General features: G+C 38.5%; 1 protein-coding gene across 1 annotated transcript; it reads left to right on the top strand.

Moving 5' to 3' along the window:
- Positions 1–3,783: 3,783 nt before the first annotated feature.
- tpm4a (tropomyosin 4a) lies at positions 3,784–13,539 on the top strand. The gene is made up of 4 exons (XM_042513936.1): positions 3,784–3,855; positions 4,087–4,328; positions 6,652–6,799; positions 13,406–13,539. The coding sequence occupies exons 2-4, from the start codon at positions 4,215–4,217 to the stop codon at positions 13,537–13,539; spliced, it is 396 nt and encodes a 131-aa protein (XP_042369870.1). The 5' UTR covers positions 3,784–3,855; positions 4,087–4,214.
- The last annotated feature ends 7,524 nt before the right edge of the window (positions 13,540–21,063 follow it).

The raw sequence follows: 21,063 nt of genomic DNA, 5'->3' as shown, positions 1-21,063 counted from the left end.
CAGCTGAAACTCCCATCAGCGGCTGAAAGCAGAGCAGTGTTTCAGCAGGGTTTGTCCTCACACTATGCAACACATTTACTCCTAATAAAACCCTGTTGAGAAACCTATTTAGGATATTGGCCATTTGCTTTATCCTGACTTTTATTTCTGAATGATTTGAAGGTAAAGAGAGCAGGAGCTTTGAATCCAAACCTGATGTTTTATGAAGGATCGGACAGGGAGGTGGAGTGGTCAGAAGGTCTGCATTCCACCGGTCATAACAGATCTGTGCAAATTATGCCATGTTATGTAATACACTCTTTACATTGGTAGCAATAACGCCTGCAGTTCTTCAAAACATCTGTCTCAGAATGCCAGAAATATGGATTTATAGTAGGTGTTAATAGTAATAAACACTGTCATTTTGATAATAGTCAATACTGACTGCAGTTATAGTTCCAGTGGTTATATAACAGTCAGGGGCTGCAGCTGAATTTGGCCTGTATATAAACAAATGTAAAAGAAAAAAGTCCTAAGAGAAAAAAATGTATAAGTGGTTGTCCTGCGTGAGCAGAGCGACAAATAAGAGACAACTGGTCAGATGTAATGTTAGAAAGTATCTTTGACACACCCCTGCTGTTGCACACATCAGTAGGATTTGGTAGCTGGAAAGCTGCGGTGCATTGTCACATTTCTTTAAGTTCCTTACACAGACTGATGGTTTACCAGCTATCTGAGCAATTTCCTTTATTTGTTATCTTGGTTATTCTGGTGAAGTGCAGCTGCCAAGATACTAAACGCCAACACACAGTGGCTCAAAGATTAAATGTGTGGAAGCCGGTCGCACCTCCTGATTCTATGTTAAAACTTAGCCGACAACATGTGAAATATATTTAAACTACATATCTCGACATTAAAAAAGGTTGCACCACACAATCTAGTTTTAATACTGAAATGAATTGTGACATGCTAAAAGTTAACACTCAGTGACTGCCAGGTGTAACTTTTAACTAAACCCACTGACAATGTGAATGTTAGATGCTAATTCGTAATCTGTTTAACCCTTTGAAACCTGGATCAACATCGGTTTTCTTGTGATGAATTCAAATGCATTTCACAAGCTTTTTACCCCTTTGAAACCTGAAAAAAATGGTTTGGCTTCATTTGAAAAAATGGGGGAAAAAGGTAATGACCAAATTGATAAGAAATTAGAAAACGATGATGATGAGAATGAGGATCATTAGAAAATGTATCCAAAATTAGACAAAAGTGTCCAGATAAAGATTATTTATAATTCTAATATCAATTTATTTAAAATTATGACAAAGAAAGCACTCTTTATAGTTTTATTTATCTTTTTTTTTTGTTTGTTTTTCTCTCTTTTTTGCTTATCTTTAGGTAATTTTCTTGTAAGTTCTTTACTAATTGTTATGCTAATTATTGGGCATAGTACTCCCTTTCTGGAGCCAGTACTTAGTTTGTCTGTTCTGGGCTACTGTAGAAACATGGTGGCGCAAGATGGCGGACTCTGTGGACAACAACCTGCTCACCAGATACAAATGGCTCATTATAAGGTAAGAATAACACTTCACACACACACTTAACACAGTTCCTTTTGTTTTCAGACAAATTACAGAAAACTGTTTTTGTGGTAGTTCAGTAGGCCTCTTCAGCACCACATTTTTCCATGAGGACACACACGGACAGAAGTTGTTTAATAATGATGTCAACTGGGAAGATTTTAAATCACTATTTTCACTAAAAATACACAAAACCTAACCTCAAATACAAAACCTTATGCTAATTAAAGTTGCTAAGCTAACACTAAATATAGCATTAGCAAAGTTAGCATAATCATCCAATATGAGTGCTTTTAATTACAAAAGATTCATTTTCCTTCATGTAGTTAGATATTTTTGAAATACCTATGGTTGTTAGCCCAAAATAAAGTTATACTTACAAATTATGTTACAGTTCATTACAGTGGCTCACTGTTCACAGAACTGATATACTTGGATGGGATGAAGTTTACTAGCAGCTGATTTACATAAATCTTTACTAGTTAACACATTTTTAAAAACGTTTTAATAATTTAGTCAATCACTAGTTTGAAACTATTTTGTATTCCAAACAAAGTTAGAGCTACACATCACTAACTTTGTTTGGAATACAAAATAGTTCAGCTCAGCCCTCATTGTCTTTGTCTTTGTGTGTACATTCATATCCATGGATCTCCTCCTTTAAGGGCCGTCCATCTGTCCACATATCTGTCTCTTTGTGTGCAACTGTGGACACTGGTCTCCATTGTTCACATAAACTCTGATTCTCAGGCTGCTTTCATCCCTCACTCACCAAACTCAAATATCAGGTGCACAGAGCTCAGGGCTCAAATTTCAGATGGTTTTTCATAACTTCTCACAATTTCTGACACATTTTCCTTTCTGCTGCCTCTAATGATCACATAAAAAAAAAAAAACATACAGGAGCCACCAGAGTCACCTACATCACATAATTATAAAACCAAAACAGCTCATTGGATAGATTTTGTGTCTCTTCGGGTCATTTTGTGGCCCCTTTGTGGTTGTTTTGCATCACTTTATGACAACTTTATATTTCTCTCTTTTGTCTCTTTGGTTGCTCTGCATCGTGTTATGATTATTTTGTTTCTCTTTGTTGTTGTTTGTCTCTGGTTGATTTGCCTGCTTTTGTGGTTGTTTTGCATCTCTTTGTAATTAATTTGTGTCTTTGTAATTAATTTGTTGGCATCATTTTGAGTCTTTTGTTTGGTTTTTTTGCATCACGTTATGATTATTTTATGTCTCTTTGTTGTTGTTGTTGTTGTTGCTGTTGTTGCTGTTGTTGTGTGTCTCTGTGGTTGATTTCCCTGCTTTTGTGGTTGTTTTACATCTCTGTGAATACTTCTGTGTCTTTGGGGTCATTTTGTGTTTTTTGGGTCTCTGATCATTTTGGATCTTTGTGGTTGTTTTGCATCATGTTCTGATTATTTTGTCTCTTTATTGTTATTATTGTGTGTCTCTGGGGTCATTTTGTGTCTCTTTGTGGTAATTGTGTCTGTTTTTTGTGTCTTTGCAGTTCCTTTGCATCTTTTTGTTTTCTTTTTGAGTCTCTTCCTGGTCAGTAAGTGTTTATTTGAGTAAAATTTTGTAGGTGAAGGCCACGGCGGCCCCTAACATTTTGGCCCTGTGCCTGGTAGGCCCGTTTAGTAATCCACTCATGGCTTGTACCATCATACCACCTCACAGAGAAGTACAACTGAGTAAAACAAACTAATTCCTGAGAAAATATTACTCACTTAATTTAATCCCTAATCATTGCTGTTTGCATCTGTTGTCCATGCCAACTAGTTTTCTGCTTTTCTTTCAGACCACATTATGGCCTCTGTTTGGTTAGTTTAAGTCTCCTTTAATCCTAGTGAATTTAGGCAGAACCACGCCTTTGGCTTTAATGCTCAAATATTATGAAAGTGTGATTACAGCATGGGAACTTTCTCCATCAATCCTTATCTCTCAAACTCTCCCTCCCTCTGCTTTGAATTTTACTCCCTCTCATCCTCTTATATACACATTCTGAGTGGACAGAGTGGAGGACCTGAGTGTGAGATGTTGTGTGTGCCAGCGGGACTCTTTATCCATTGACAGGAGGTTAAATGTGGAAACAGGACCTGCAGTCCTCTCCTCTCTCCCTGAAAACATAACAAACCAAATAAGGAGATCAGCCACGTTTGAAGGGTGAGTGAGTGGAGTGGAGAAGCCAGACCGAGCCTTAGAAAGACCTTGGGCGGGTGGTTTGATAGGGTGGAGTGTGTGTCTGAGAGAGTGATAGTCACGGAGTCGGGGATGGAGGGGAAGCAGAGTGGTGAGTGAAGGAGCAATGGATGGAGAGGATGGAGAGAAAGGATGAAAAGAGGGAGGGAGGGGTGAAAACATGGGGGAGGAGGTGGTGATCAGAGACTGGAGGCAGGTTCTGTTACTGTTTAAATAACTACCCATATAGGGATCAACTCTGCATCTCTGTTCACAGCTCTCTCTGTCTCCTTCCTACTCTCTCCTTCTTTCTGTCTCTCTCTCTTTTCCTGTTTCTCTGCAGCTTTGTTGGACTTCAGCTCTCTACGGTACCGTACGAAAGACCGAATCTCCTACATCTCAACACAGAAGGAGACTTTTTGAAGCTGCATTTTCACATCTCAGTGAAGGAGATCCAACCAAGCAGGCACCATGGAGGCCATCAAGAAGAAGATGCAGATGCTGAAACTTGACAAGGAGAACGCCATCGACCGGGCAGAGCAGGCAGAGACGGACAAGAAGGCAGCTGAGGACAAATGCAAGCAGGTGGGAATGAAAGAGGAGAGCAGAGAGGGATGGATGGGTCAGTGGTGATGACAGAGACAGTGTCAGAGATGCTGTTATTGATAACTTAAAAAGCAATCAAATAGTATCATTTTAAGGATCAAGGATTCTTTATTGTCATTCCAGCCATGCAATACATGAGAAGAACAAAATTTAGTACACAAGTCTCTGTGATCTTTAAATAACAGAATAGTCAAAAACACTTGGTGAGCAAATTAGTCATTAAATAAATAAATAAATAGATAAAGTGAGCAGTGTAGTATGTAGACAGTACAATCCTAAAATCTAAAGAACAGAGAAACATTTATCAAAGTGCCCTGAGGAAAATATTAAATATAATTAAAATATTAAAATCACAATAAAAGTCTATTAATGTAGCAGCACTTCAGGATCAAAAAGGCAGTTCAGAAAGGCAATGTGGTCCAGTTAATCTATCTTACAGCATCCGGGAAGAAGCCAAAATAAGGAAGAGCAAAGGAATAAATTGGTGCTCATTAATGGTTAATGAGCTGCGAAAACGTATTTGTAAAAAAAAAAGGAAAAAAGGTCCTCCAGAGTCTGCATAATGCATGCATAAGGTTTTCCTTTAAGGCATTTTGCTTTATCTAGTTCTTAAGTTAATCATCATACCAGACATACCTTTAAGGAAACTGTCTGTAAATGCTTCCCATTTATCCATATTACATTCCTCACAGCTAATTTACTGTTCTCCTTTGCCATAATAGAGCTAAAAATAAATATAAATACCGCTCAGAGACTGGATTGTAAATTCAACAAATGTTCGTGACAGTATGTGAAACACAAACACCTCCTTAAAAGGCCAGGCAATGCTCTTAGGATAAGCTCTCGAAACTTTGTGTTAGAGCATGGTGTACTTCAGTTCCAGCTAAAATTCATCACCTAATAGCAAGAACAAATCCAGGCGTCCTTAAATATAAACACCAACCTCTCCAGCATGATTGATTTCAGAGTCCTCAAACCACCTGAACAACGCAAACAACAAATACTGAAAGTAATCACTATCTGAGTGTAGTAACAATAGGTCGGTGTTAATGCTGTTTACAGTGAGGCTCAAAGAAAGCTTATCAACCCCCCTCAAAATGGTTTGGACCACTTCAGGTGATGAGACCACCCAGGATCAGGATTTGATCTCTGGGGGGGAAAAGTGGTTACATCCCTCCCTCCAGGACCAGTTTGAGGAGAGCCAACGGAGTGTCTGTCTGTCATGAAGCTTGACAGGTGTATCCAAAACAGGACACATCACACACACTCATAAGAAGCATGCAAATGGATACATGTGGACACACAAATGGGAGATTAAACATGCGTCCATGGTCCCAGGCGTCTGTGTGTTCTCACTGATAACAGCTGTATTTTTAGACACGAGGAGAGCATGACAGTGTGGAATTCAGTGGGATTCTCAGAAGTACTTCATGGGCTCAGGAGGGAGCACTGATTAGGGGGAACAATTAACCCTGTGAGAGCTTACTGCCTTTGTGTGTGTGCGTGTGTGTGAGAGAGAGAGAGAGAGAGAGAGAGAGGATTGGGCTCTGCATACCAGGGTTCATGTCTTGAGAGACTGATAGTCAACCATTACCATTTAAATGTTCCCAAACATCATAAAGGCGATAAGACTGCTTTTTTATCTCCAGTAATGACGTCCCGTCACACTGAATTATTATTGATGCCCAGTTCAAACAAACCTAAAATAATGGATTGATTTTATCACTGTGCTCATATCAGCAGGGTTTTTTAAACTGCTGAATGTTTTGAGAGAAAAACTGATCCAGGGGTTACTACCGTCATTTAACCTTTGTTAGAGTGAGATCTGTTTAAGTAAAAGGGAATAGAATAGGACAAAAAAAAAAAGGAACAGAACAGAATAGACCATGTCATTGCTATTCTATTGCTATGGCAACAGCTTTGGTCCCTGTTTACTTGTTGTCAGCTACTGATTTAACAAACATTCTAACAGGAAATACACTTGGACCCATTAAGAATGTTTATGTTGTCATGTTTGTGAACAGATCAGAATGCAATAAAATGGAATCAAACAGAACAGAAGTAGAATGGAACGGAACAGGACAGAATACAATAAACCAAAATAGAAGAGGATAGAACAGAACAAAATGGAATGAAAATGAATGGAATGGAATTGAACAAAACAAAACAAAGTAGAAAAGAATAGAATGGAACAGAATAGACTGAAATGACATGGAATACAATGGAATGAAATTGAACAAAACAAAAACAAAACGTTGAATAGCATAGAGCAGAACTGGACTAACAGTGTTTCCTGTTGCAGCTGGAGGAGGAGCTGATGGACCTCCAGAAGAAGATGAAGCAGACAGAGGACGAACTGGACAAATTCTCCGAAGGCCTGAAAGAAGCCCAGGAGAAACTGGAGCTGTCTGAGAAGACGGCTGCAGACGTGAGTGAATGTTCACACACACGCAGACACACACACACACACACACACACACACAAGCAGGAGGGTATGGGTCAGCTGAGTTTCACTTCACTTGACTAGAAATGTGAAATAAAAGTGCCATTCCTGTACAGTAATAATGATAAAGTGGTACTTCCAATGGAATCAAGAGTTTGAATATTGACAAGAGTCCTGTGTCCATGTCCTTAATTACTTGCTTTTTCCGACTTTGACACACGTTACCATGGCACTACTGAAAACCAGAGCTCATTATTCCACAGCTGGATGGTTCCAAGCCAGCGCCAGCTGTGGGTTTACTTTGATCCACAATGATGGTTTGGAGCACTTCAGAGACGGTTACATTCCTGTGCAGCCACTCCTGAAAGATGAGTGCACGGATAAACTGTAGCCCCCTCACCCAAACACACGTGCACACACACACACACGCAAACATATCTTCACTTAGGTCCCTCAAAACCAGCAAACCAGAGCAGTAAGAGTTACCAGACGAACCACACTGCTGGGGTCATAAACCTTATTTATTTATCAAAATGTACAGTGTGACAGCTCTGACAGCTTGTGTACGTGTAAACTTTGCTATAATGACAACAGCATGACAGAAGTATGAAAGTAATGCTTTGCTTTTATTGTTATTTGTCATGTGATTAACACACAGCCAGACTTTCCATGTCATATACTGTAGCTGTTGATATCGAGTGTTAGACGCTTTAATGCTAGTTTATTTGTACGATTGAGGTGCTTAAATTTCAAAAGGAAATGCTATACTTATTTACTCCTCTACATCTATCCAAAAGTAGTTAAAATTACCGTGTAAATCAAGATTCTTTCATACAAAACATGTATCATATTCTATAAGCCGTAATCGGCTCATAAAAAATTATATCTTATTAAAGATTAAATAACCCAACAGCAAAAAATGTAGTTAAATTTGGCTTCAGCTCCTGTAGCTATAAAAGTAAAATGCTCCTCATACATTACTGTATCATTAATAATAATTCAATAATACAACAATAGGCGATGTTTCCATTCCTAACTAGTATATTTACTTTGGCTGCTAAATAACTTAAGTTACAATCTTGGTTTTGTTTTTCGTTTTTTTTTTTTGGCATTATCTTTGGCAGTAAGTAGCAATTGCAGGTGTGTTTTTGGATCTCACTTCCCAGAGATCCAAACAGTGTCGCCTGTGTGACATAATCTTTCTTTTCTTTGTTTTATTTTGGCTGTAGTAACCATTTATTTGCAATGCTAGCAGGGACCCAGAAAAATAAAACTGCATGCCGCTTTATACACAAGTCAGTTGAAGAGCAAGTCTGTTGTGTTAACTCTATCTATCCTCTCTGGCGGACCCTGCACTGCCGGGTGATGGAGATCACTATCTCAGCGCCGCCTGAGATTTTTCCTGAGATTATCACCACAGACATCCAGTTCATAATACTGCAGACGTTAAGGGCTTTCACCAGTGGCTTAATTTCCATTATATTACCTCACTCAGCAATAGATTATGACTTAACTGACATTTGTTTAAATAAAAGAGATTATTTCTTAAAGTAAACTATTTTTGTACTCCACCAAATTAGCCTTACACTTCTAAAGCACTACCAGACTCCTTACTTAGTTTTTAAAAAACGATCAAAATAGATGCAGCAGCTTTTATTCCACACGTTCTTCTTCCCTGTCAAAACCTGGTGCCTTCATTGAGCTGCTAGCTTCAAGCAGAAATGAGAAGCAGACCACAGTGGTCTGCTAAACTCTCTTCTTTCTAACTCCACTCTGATTTTTTTTTAATCTTACAAACATGTAGTTTTCTGCCCCAACCAACGCTGACTCAAGTGACACTGAAGGCCATTTATCAGATCTCACACACCCCCCTGTGGAGTCTCAAAGGCTTTATACAACTGTTTTTACATATAGTACTCACTGCGTGCCTGTAAACAGACTTCATGTGTAAATATTTCCTCTTTAAGTTATCTTTTTAATGCTGAAGTTTTAATGGTATTTTTTCCCGCTGTAGTAGTGCTGCATTTAATTCAGTAAAAAATCTGAAGTCTCCTTCCACTACTGAAGAATCCTACATGAGTCTTATATGGCTTCATCCTGTAACGGGATAACTGTGTGCTCTACATCAGAGCTGGACTAACTCTCCAATTTGTGAGAATGTTTTTGTATACACAAATAATTAATTTCAGTAAATGTAGCAGAACATTGGTAATGTTCGTTGTCCTTCAGCTAATCAGCAGCAATCTGGGAAGAAAGATCATATTTTAGATTATTGGCAACACCGCAAACCACAGGGCTGTATATCTGTCAGTGGTGGTTCCTCTGGCATTTTAGTGCATGTGTGCACAGGCCTATGGGATTACTTGTGTGTGTGTGTGTATGTGTGTGAGAGAGAGAGAGAGAGAGAGAGAGAAAGAGAAAGAGAGACATGGCAGCAGAAACATAAACAACGTTGTTTATAAGGTCACTGACTGTTTAAATGCACAAAAAACTCCAGATATTGGCCTTATTCTGATGAAGACAATATTTCTACTAAGCTGTTTACATGGCCAATAAAAAGGGATATTACACTAATAGTTCCATTTAAACACAGCTGTGCATATCCCGATTTACAAACCCTAGTGTGTCGTTTGTCACATCAAAATATGGGAAAGTTGACAAAACGAACATTTTTCAAGCAGCGGCTGACTTGTTCGACAGTGTGAACACAGCCTCCCTCTTTTATTCCTATAACCTTACTTCTTTAAAAGGTTGGTGTTGCGATATTTGTGCATATCCAAAAACCTGTTGATATCCAAGTCCTTTCATTTTGTTTAAAAGTAGGTATTTTTCTCTTTCAGACCAGAATTGTTGCCTTTTCTTTTGGGCATGCTTCTCTGCCCCAGCCTCGCAAACTGTTGGCAGTTGGTTTGTGTACAATGTATCCACCACAATGCACAGAGTTGACTGTAAACAGGCAAGAGGCCGTGTTGCAAACTGCAGTAAAAACCCTAATTGCAACACATATTCCAATAATGCTATATACATGTCAAAAGAATGCTCCTAAAATGCCAATAATACCATCAGACCCCACATTCTCATTAATCAGAAAAATCTACATTCTAAAAAAAAAAAAGGGCCTGACTCTGAAAACCCAAGTGGAATATGCTGTTTAAATGACCTGCATCGAATTCAGAATATTGTCATACTCCAACTAATAGTGAAATATTAGTGTGTATGTAAATGTGCCCAATTATGTCCAAAATACAGATCAAATACTTAACCTACCAGTTAAGCAGCGAAATGCCACTTTACCAACAGTAGCTTAAGGATCCAGCCATTCCAGTAACATTACTAAGCAAACCTTGCAGGCCGGGAGAAGAATGATGAAAACAAAAACTCTCCCAGCTGCCACCAAGATGTGGTATTGTTTGAGCCTTGTGGAGGATATCCCAGGGAAATGCAGTGCTGTACTACACACAAAGAGAAAGGAAATGTCTGACATACAGACACAGAGACGGAGGCTGAGACACGCTGGATTATCCTCACGCTGTGATTAAATAAACTCTGAGAAGCCTCACATGCAAAGTGGGTCAAGTGGGCCCCTGGAAAAAAGTAGTAGTTGAAGCTGTGGGTTGACCAGGTTCAGCTTCCACTCTGAAGTTGAGGTAAAAATAGACGTTTAGTATAACTTATTTACAGTGAAGTCCCACACACTCCCAACATGTCCTGCTAGTAGAGCTCCTCTATTCCACTTCCATGAATCGCCCTCCACATGTCACTTATTAGAGGCAGCAGTCGAGTCATTACACATCTCAGTTCACACAGACAGCACGACCAGATTGAAAAACCTGGAGGGGGCTGGGAAAGCAGAACAGTGAGCCAAAGACCCCAACAAGCAAGCAGTTGTGATTCATAAAAAAATGTTCCAGCAACATCGACTAGTGGTGCTGGTATTTAGGTCATCGCAGCTCTCTGTCAGCTAACCAGACAAAGAGTCTGTCTTTTGGGTTTTGGATCAGACTAAGTGATGCAAAAGGCTAAAGACGGGCACACTGCCGTTTTAATACAGGTATTGATACCAGCATTCCCAGCAGCAACAGTTACAGTTTTAGGGGAAAGCTGGAGCATGGGGGCGGCCGGGCAGAGAAAGCAGAGAGCAGGCAGGGGGGCTCTGGTATGTCAGGAATGCAGCTAAGGCAAACAGAAAGCCCCACACTCCTGTGTCTAATGAAATCAATGCTCCCAGCTTTTCCGGTGCAAGGGGCAAATCAGACAGAGAGGCTCAATCAACAGATGAGACTGATTTACTTCTTCACAGTGAAACAGCAACACTGAATTTGAGCTGAACCTGAACTGAGCGGAGATCTGCTGGCCCTCTTGTTCGTCCAGCCGGCCTGTTTGCTCACGAGGCCGACTGTGTGAAAAGGAAACTGAGAGAGTAAACACAGGCAGGGCCGGCACAGAAACATGAAGGACGCAGCATAAATCTGATTTACACCCACACAATAAACTATGAGCAGGCAGGTGGTGGATGATGTTGTTTGCTCAAGCCTTCAAGACAAACAGTCTCAGTTCCTCAAAAATAGAAACATGTATTTGATTATGTATGATTGTTAATCTTGACTTGACAGATTTCCTAAAATACCTTTTTGTGAGAATAACTTCTTTATACAAGATTTGACATCATCCCCACCCCCAGTTATTTTGCTGCATAAAAGCTTCAATGTCTTAAACTTCGATTTACAGAAAAATCAATCACCATACAAGCCACTAGCATATCATGCTTAACACAGTGACCTAAAACCAGTACCACTGAAATGTGCTTTCTTAAAACCTGTAAAACAGTGGTTCCCAACTGGTCCAGCCACGGGGTCCAGATTTCTGCTTAGTCACTGGTTAAAGGTCCACACGTATGGTAAATGATCACATATTCGATTATATTTTACAAAATAATAAAATAAAACATATTGCAAGAATAAAGTGTAATGACTTAAAACTTAGTGAATATATAGCACTGCAACCAAAAAGTGTATAGTTATTGTTTGAAGATCATGCAGTGACAAGTATGCTGCAAAGGCACAGCATATATATAGGCCAAATAATATCATCAGAGTAATATAATAGTTACTGTACTGGAAAAATAAACTCTTACTCTACAGCAGGAAACAGTACTTCAAAATAAAACTGCTGTTCTGGAAATACACATTACCTTAAAATTAAGTGTTTTTTTTTTTTTTACAAACTTGACATATTCCCAAGTCACTACAGACTGGACCCGCGACCCACATTTTGACCTCGACCCACCAGTTGGGAACCACTGCTTTTAAATACCAATAACAAAAATTAGTGTAATTATGTTTTACATCACAGACAAACTGTTTTGTCCAGAAACACAAGTATTAAATCAAAATGCAAAAAATTAAAGGGTAAAAGCCATCCAGGGTGCAATACAAAACAAGAATTAGGCAAAATTTGCAAATTTACACATGCTGTACTCCATTATTATTTATTCTTATTATTTTAAAGCTAAGTTTACTTCTCATTCGCTGTTTTTCTTGTTAATAAAACTAGTAAATGTTCTAATTTGATAGTAGTAGTACCTATCAGGGGATGCTTGCCTGGTGCACCGAATGTGCTATGTCCGGCACAGCTTAAAACTTAGGTTGGTAGGTGGTCCGCTGTGACTAAATTAATGTAACTGTAAGAAGAAACTTTTATTATGACAATGTCAAAGAAATTTTATTTAATGGTCATGGATGAAATGCTGTCCAATTCTTAAGGTCAGTCTTGGAGTCCCAATGAAATGTTGGAAGTTGTTTCAACATTCAAATACCACATTGTATAGTGTGTTGTTTTTAAACAGGAGGGAAACTTCACACTTTCTAGTCAAAGCCTGTGAAGGGAAACTTTACTGTCACATCGAGTTTATGTGTGACATCTAAACTATGTCCACTGCGCCTTTACAGAAATCTGAAAGTAATTCATCGTGGCTTTTCCTTTTTCTTTAGAAAGTCTCGCAGCAGTGATCACATCAGTCACAGGGATCAGATTTTACACACACACACACACACACACACACACACACACACACACACACACACACACACACACACACACACACACACACACACACACACACACAAGCCCCGCACTCTGTGACCTCACCATCCCGATCATCTCTCTCCTCCTCCGGCACAGTCTGGCGCTCTCCGCTCTCCTCGCCGCGCAGCTTTTCTCATCCTCCTCATCCTCCAAACTCTTAAGTGTCCGGACCAAAAACTGCAACATTCCCGGGGACAACTTTGTACCCGGCTCATGAACGTCTCATTCCTACAGACCAGAAGAAGCATTTGGAGAACACCTGGACACCGTTACTTCCTGGTTATATAACTTTTTCTTGCACTTGAGCGACTCTTTTACATTCCAAAGACTTTGGACCTATTTTCCTTCGTTTTTTTTCAAAAAATACGCGATCAAAGTCGTTTTTCTTCTTGTTAAATCACTCTAAACTGACCAAAATAAGCAGGAGGCAGTAGCCTACTTTTTTTTGCACAACCCAAAAATAGAATTAACTGCGATTTTTTCTCCACGTGTAGTCTTAAATTAAGTAACAAAACAGTCACAATGGCAGGCACGACCTGTGTGGATGCTGTGAAGAGGAAGATTCAGTGTTTGCAGCAGCAGGCTGACGACGCAGAGGACCGGGCTCAGGTCCTACAGAGAGAGCTGGACTGTGAACGGGAGCAACGAGAGAAAGTGAGATAATGAAATCCGCTACTTTCTTCACGTTTTTTCTGTCTCTTCTAACGCCTCCTCTCTGCTATCACCTGTCAGACTCATTTAATGATGTTAATTTGTTCACATTCACCTCTTGGGCTTTAAAAAGTCAAGTTAGTTCGTGTATTTGATTCATTCGCGGGCGTGATTGTGCCACAATGCAAGGCGTTGGTCTGCAGTGAAAAAAGTTTGGATTCCTGCAGGTCTGTGCGCATGCTCAGTTTTGTCTGATTTACAGGCCGCTGTAGAACTACTGTGAATAATGTTGACCACGTAGACAGCATTCAACCCAGTGTGCAGAGTTTAACATTTATTTATTTGCACAAAAACAAAACAACAACGGAAATACAACAAAAAATCAATTCAAGGTTGTGCAGTTAAGGTTATAGGGGGCTTATAAGAAATCTCCCCTCAATAAAGATAGGGTTGGGTATCTTTTTTTTCTCTCTCTCTCTCCATACCGGTGCTAAAACGATACATTTCAAACGATACTGTTAATGACAATAAAGAATGGCTTTTAAAAAAAAAAAAAAGTATTGCAAAGGCAAACTTAAACATGAAGGTTTAACAGTATACTGAACAGTTTAAAGTATATTTAAATATATGAATGTGGATTAATTTAAAGTATTATTAAATAATGCCCCCATAAATAAATTAGTAAAGGAAAAAAAATGTCAAAAAATTAAAAAAAAAAAAAAAATTCAAAATCGTCAAAACATTTTTAAAGGAAAAAAAAAGCCAAAAATTCTATACAAAATGAATAACTAAATGAATAAAATATTTCTAAAGAAATCATGCCTTCCAAACCCACAGGCCCGCTCGCTCTTTGTCTCGCCACTCACACAATTTGGCACTTAAATGAGTCACCGAAATCGACATCATGATATGGGTCGGGGATTTTTTGGTTGATACCGGTTGTATAGAATTTAGGTACTCCCCACACACACACACACACACGCCCCTCCCTCCATATTGACAAGAGCATACCAGAGCCCAATACAAAAAAAAAATGGGAGGTGTAACCCTTTGCATGTTTGTGTTATGGTTTTGTACATCACAGTTGGGTTGAAAGAATTCTATAAAGGTCTCGGGTAGCATTTATGCATTAAAATAAGTGTTTAATATTTATGTTAAAAACTGATAAAAGATTTAACTGATTTAAAAGAGAGGCTGAGTTTTCTGCCCTGCTGCTAATTGTGGCAATTCTACAAAACATTTTTTTGGAGAATACAAAGCCTACAAATGAACATTAAGAATAAACATTTCTGATGAACCAATTAGTTTCGTAAATCTGTTTGACCGACCAGACTACTTCATATTAATATAAATCATGTTACTTAATGATATTATAATTATAATGACTTATTAATTAGGCCTGAGCAGCTTTTAGAGCTGCCAACATTTAGATTAAGGGGATAATGTTTTGACTCTCCAGGGAAATTTATTCCTCACAGTCTTAATGGCGTGCCCAGTGGCACTTCAGTAGGGTGGATGTGTGCCAGCAGCAGCTGCCTGGTTGGATGCCCAGCCACCATACCTCCCTGTCTCCACTGATGATAGGAAAATAAAGGACATATACTTAAAAGCATGCCTACTCTGTTATTAGGGATTCAAAAGAGTAGTCTGGAAAATGTTCCATTTTCAACTAGAGCTGAAACTACTACTCATGTAATTGATTTGTCGATCAACAGAAAATGAATCACAGTGTGTCTGCAAGTCTTACTTTGTCTTATATTCAAATTTTAAATAATAGCCCTTAAAAGTCATGAAATAGTATTAAATTTTCATTTGTGAGGTCATATTAGCCACAAACATTTTATCTTATTTAATGTATCCATATGTTAATTTCTTTTTGTCAAAATGAGTCGAGCTCTGCTGCATGAAACTCTTTATTACTGATTCTACAAATCTCTAAACCCAATACTTAACTTCATACTCACACTAACTAATTAATGTAGATTAACCTAACTCACTATTACTAAGTACCATTTAAAGTTACCTGCAATGCTTTCATTAAGTCTTAAATTTTGTTAAAATGATCTTGAAAAGAATCGGCAACAATTTTGATGATCAATGTCATGTACGTTTGTAAAGCTAAATCGACAAAAATCCAGTGGTTGCAGCTTGTGAATATCATATTGCTTATTGCATTCCTTTATTATATATTTAATCATTTTTATTTTATTTTTATTTTTTTACTGTTGGTCAGACAAAACGAGCTTTGAAAATGTCCCTTTGGGATCTGGGAACTTGTGGGCATTTTTGCCATTAGCTGAACAAACATAATCAGTTGATTAATCGATAATGACTATAATTGTTAGCTGGATTCAAGGATTTAAGGTTATTTATTGTCAAATGAACAACAATTACAAGAGATGGCGTTGCCACTGAAAAACTTGGGTCACAGACTCTCTCCAACAATGCAATTAAGTATAAAAAAAAAATATAAAATACCACAAGTAGAAACAAAAACAGAAACTAAATATGAGGATATAAAGTAATGCAGGTTGCAGCAGGGGCTGGACAATGTTGTGTTATGAGACTGCATATTGTTGAAGATTTTAAATGCAGTAATGTCGAAAGTGTTGTCCTTTCCTGGTTTTAAAAGCTGCATTACAGTAAAGTGATGTAATTTTATGAACTTACCAGAATTTTCTAGCTGTTCTATTGTTTGACTACCCATTTAGTCATTATATCCACAATACTGATTATTATTTATCAAAAATCTCATTGTGTGAAAAATTTGTGAAAGCACCAATCATAAACCCTACAGTATCGTAGCAATATCAGTATCAAGCTATTTGGTAAAACGAAATATAGTGATAATTAGTTTTCTCCATATCACCCTGCTTTCAACACTTTCATGTGTTTACATTTTGACTTACAATATCAGCCACAGTTGCACGACTTGGCTGTAATTTGCACATCTAAGTTCCACAAGTGTGTGGTTTTTAACACCACACATGAGTATTTACCCACGTCTGTCACCTGCCTGTCTCTTGACTCTGCCCACATCCGAGTTTTGTAGCTTCAGAAAAAGTAGAGATTTTATTGGAGAGAAAAAAATGCTTAGCAGCACAGTTCGGCAACAGTCTTGACTTGTTTCACGTGCTGCTTTATGGCATTCGGTGCCATATCCTTTGCATAGGAGCTGGTTAATGACAGGACAAGAAGAGAGATTGAAGGAGAGTGGGAGGGGAAGGTGTGGCTGTAAAGATATGGGAGCTGAGATGATGAAAGGAGCTGGTGTGCTATAGGACTTACCCCTTTGTTACAGACTAGCTATTAGGTAACAGTGCAGTTTGACAAGTGGGTCAGCTCATGGGTCATCGTTTTGATTTGAACTTCTATATTCACTTCAGTTATGTCAGTAATCATTATTTTAAAAATAATTACAGTCTTAAAGTTAAGGTTGAGGTCATAGTTGTGCACTTGTTGGAACATATAAAGTACATTTAGTTCAGCATTAAGCTTTCCGTTGTCGTGTAATTGTCTTTTAATGTTTATTTTGCTCAGAGAAATCTTCATGTCCAACCTTAATTCATATACTAAACCAAAAGCATTATAGTAAATAGACAGTGTACATTAATATTTTATCTTTTGGGATAGTTAGACACACACCTCCTATTCATTTCTGAAGTGAAATGAGGATACTTGTAATGATTTCCCACCACATTTAAGAGTTCAGTAACTGCTTAAGATCCAAAAGTAGTTACTCATGCACATAGTTTGTGGTCGAATGTTATTTTCATAATTGATTTTTCTTTCTTAAAATAACAGATCCACCATTTGGAGACCATGAAACATCTTAAAGCTTTAAGGAAAACATGCGCTTTCAGAACTTGGCTGACGGTTGAAATTTGCATTTTAGAGATATTACAGTAACTGAAACACTTAACTCTAATCCCCCCTGTCATTTAGTGCTAGTAAATTCAACTTTATTGTAGACAGGTCCATATCAGTATAAAAATAAAATAAATAAAATGAAAATAAGATAAATATGAGGACAACAACACAAAGATACCATCGCAGTTCATGAGTCTACAGTGATTTTGTGCCCATCTTAAAAAAACAAAAAAACCATAGAGGATATTGTTTTTAACACATTACATTCTTGTTGTTAGAAGCAGATGTTATGACATTTTAAAGTATTTTCCACGATTAGTAACAACTTCTCCAATAACTTGCAGCTGCTTGACGTTATAAATGCTTCAGAAGAGGAGTTCAAGATGCTGACAAACAGATCAAAAAACACAAAAGGACCCCACGTCAGCTTTTGGGCTGGAACTAAAGACCGTTTTCACTGTTGTTTAACCTTTTTATTATTTTCTGTAAAATGCCAGAAAAAGGTGAAAAATGTCAATTAGTTTTCCCAAAGCCCAAGATGGAATCTTCAAGTGTCTTGCTTTGTCCAAACCCCAAATATATTCAGTTTACTGTCACAGAGGAGTAGAGAAACCAGAAAGTATTTACATTTAACAAGCTGGAGTCAGAGAATTTTGACTTTTTTCTCAAACTGATTAATCTAATAATTGTTGTGGCTCCAATCATCTTACAACAACATTATAGTGTCTGTAAACAACTTACTAAAAGTCTTAATACTACTTTTAAATGCTCAAAAAGGCTTTGAAGTTGTCCTGTATACATTTTGGTTTAAATTCTTCCATTTCGCCAATGTGTGAGAGCAGTCTCAGCTGTCACACAGCTCGCTCCATGTGCAAAGTCAAACAGAGCGGCACACTTGTGTGGCAGGGTTGGTGTGGTCCCATATGTGAATAATTAGGGCAACCTGGAGTTATTCCATGGCACAAAAACTCTTTTCATTGGAGCACGGGGAGATCAAAACAGGAACCTTGCAGAGCATGTTAATGTAATGAATCATTGTTTGAAAATGTGGAGGCATCAGACAAAAAAACACTTGACCACATATCTAACTGAAAAAGCTAAGTAATTGCTTTGTGTTATTTCTTGTGTGGTTTTGACGCCTCTGGAGACGTTACTTAACAGCTCAATAACGCTTTAAGGCTCTGTCAGTTTACAGAGACTTGACACAGTCTCACAGAAAGGCTCATTTGACTCGCTTAGATGTGTTTTATTTACGGCTGTTATTCTCAATGAGCTGTTCATTCTTCATAGTGGTAACAGCAGTTACTTGTTTGGAGGTTCAGAGTTGAGAGTCAGACCAAAGATGATGATTTGTATTTCACTTATGCCCCTAAAAGCAACGCAGATGAACCAAACTGGTTGATTTTTATAATCTGAAAGCAGATGTCTCATTTCTGCAATTGTGATAGACATATATTTTATATTTGTGTGACTAAATAATGTGTTAAAACGACACAAATCAAATTATTAAAAGCTTAAAAATATCTATTTCCCTTTTTGAAGTTGAAGTTTTTTTAAGCTGTGTTGGACGCAGTCATGTTACCATCAGACAACATCTGGTTGTCATGGTGATAATTGGTGTTTCACCACATAGATTGCAGAAATGCAGTTTGTAGCATACTGATCTATATCTAAAACCAGATAAAAAAAGGAAGTGGGACTCAAAACTTCCACTGAGCTGAGGTATAAGTGTTGGGAAGCAGGTTTCCTTCCAACACTCCTTCCCCACCAGCCCTGGTTGCCCCTCCCAGGATGTCGTCTGCGGACTCTGGTCCAGCACTTCCTGTGCTTCTACTCCCAACACTTCCTGTCCCTGAGCTCTAGCCCTGATCAACAGGAAGATAGGTGTGTGTGGTGGACTGAGAGTTTCTACAAGACTTAACAATGATGATCAACTCAAGACAAAGTTTAAACACATCTTGAATGTCCACATTAGCTCTTGTCAGTTCACTTGAAGTTAGTTTTCCTGTGACAATGGAGACCAACTGTTGATGTCAAACTATCTGCAGTGAATCTATGGCCTTTTTCACAAAGAGATCGTGCTATGTCCTTTACAAAGCCCCTTCTTCTTACCTCCTTTACATTTTTACACAGAAACAAATGATAGTGGTATCATCCCTCTCTAGTGTGTGATAATAGACAGCTTGCCGGCGTCACAGAATCAAAAGAGTTGTGACAGGCATGACAACAGCATCGGCTTTTAGTTTTACATAAAACACATACGACAGCAGAGCCTTTAGAAAAAAGGGCATAACATGCCAATAACAATCATTTACCGTCTTAATAATATGGTGGCTGATCTTTTCCTTTGCTCAGAGGATAAGATGCTCTGGGATCTCGTTGTTTACCCAGTTTGCGGACTTCTTTGGCTGCTATTATTTTTCTTTGAGTTAGCTGCTAACAGCTGTTTTTTAAATCTCCTGCGATGGGTCACGTGTATAACACATAGTCAAAATGTCACACCCGTCCTGCCCATGATCCCGTCCTGCTGGCTGTTTGTACAGACACTGTTTCAGCACTCTTATTGCCTCCCGCCCGGCCTAAAGGTGAGACAACTCTGTTCTGCAATGTTTTGTTTTTGTATCTTTTGTACCATTCTGTGTCCCCTCCCTAAAATCAGACGTTTTTCTGTGAATGCAGCGCAGCTGATAGTTTTTATTCTTTTTTTCCTCAGCAGCAGTTTTTAAAAGTTGAAGGGTGGAGAATTGATCAGTCAATCCCATCAACTGGATAACAGGAGCAGAGGCGAGGAAATGCAAACTTTTAGAATCAGCGCCATCAATGTTTAAGTTTCACTTTCACTGCTTCTGGCGTTATGCTGCTCTCACTGTGCCCAGAGTACACTCTACGTTCCCAAGAGTGTGGTGCAATAAATAACTGAACAGTATATTTCATTTTAATAGCGCTCCTAATGTCGCTCCAGCTCCAAAAATAGAAAATCAATACGTGGCGGCAGATGTTTTAATTGTGGCAGGCTGCCACAAATAAATGAATGCGTGTGAGAAACCCTGATCTGCCTGTATACATGGAAGTACTTCATCTTCTGTAGCATAATAACATTGACATTGGATTTGTCAGACACAACTGAAGTTGTTTTTGACATACACGACAACTGTGCTCATTTTACACCACTTACGTCTCATATTGAAAGCTAATTGCAGGAAGTAATGTAGACATACTTCCTTCAGCTCATCAGTTTGTCTAAATGAACTAGAAGTTTCATCTGTCTGCTGCTCAGTGTGGTCAGTGGGCTTAACGGTTTCTCTCCTGAGGCCTCTCACAGACTCTTGCAGATTCTGTGGAAAGATTTACTTCCTGGTTTCACTGTTTTCTTTGGACATTGTCCCTGGGAATAGCTCAACTTTCCAAATATAACTGCCACATGTTGATATGTTTTGGCAGTTGTCGGCATTCTGGAGAAAACTCCCATGTTAGTGGCTTGTGGCTGAGCTGATTATGCAGGCCAAGGTTGCGGTTGGTGCTAGCAAAGCTAAATTTGCTATAATGCCATTAAGTAGCATTTAGAGAATGGAAATGATGTCCGTCTTTTACTTTATTTATGCAAGCAAGGCTGAGTGAGATACTTAGAAACTTTTCAGTGCTGCTTTTGTCAAAGCAGGATCTGAT

Source organism: Plectropomus leopardus, chromosome 3, assembly GCF_008729295.1.
Source record: "Plectropomus leopardus isolate mb chromosome 3, YSFRI_Pleo_2.0, whole genome shotgun sequence".
NCBI lineage: Eukaryota > Metazoa > Chordata > Actinopteri > Perciformes > Serranidae > Plectropomus > Plectropomus leopardus.
Note: the sequence above shows the minus strand (reverse complement) of the source record. Positions and strands in the feature narration are given on the sequence as shown.

Excerpts from the sequence above, each read along its gene's own strand:
- tpm4a (XM_042513936.1), top strand. The coding sequence starts at position 4,215 with ATGGAGGCCATCAAGAAGAAGATGCAGATGCTGAAACTTGACAAGGAG. Across the intron at positions 4,329-6,651 it reads CTGAGGACAAATGCAAGCAG|CTGGAGGAGGAGCTGATGGA; the intron begins GTGGGAATGAAA and ends TTCCTGTTGCAG. Across the intron at positions 6,800-13,405 it reads GAGTGAATGTTCACACACAC|GCACGACCTGTGTGGATGCT; the intron begins GCAGACACACAC and ends TCACAATGGCAG.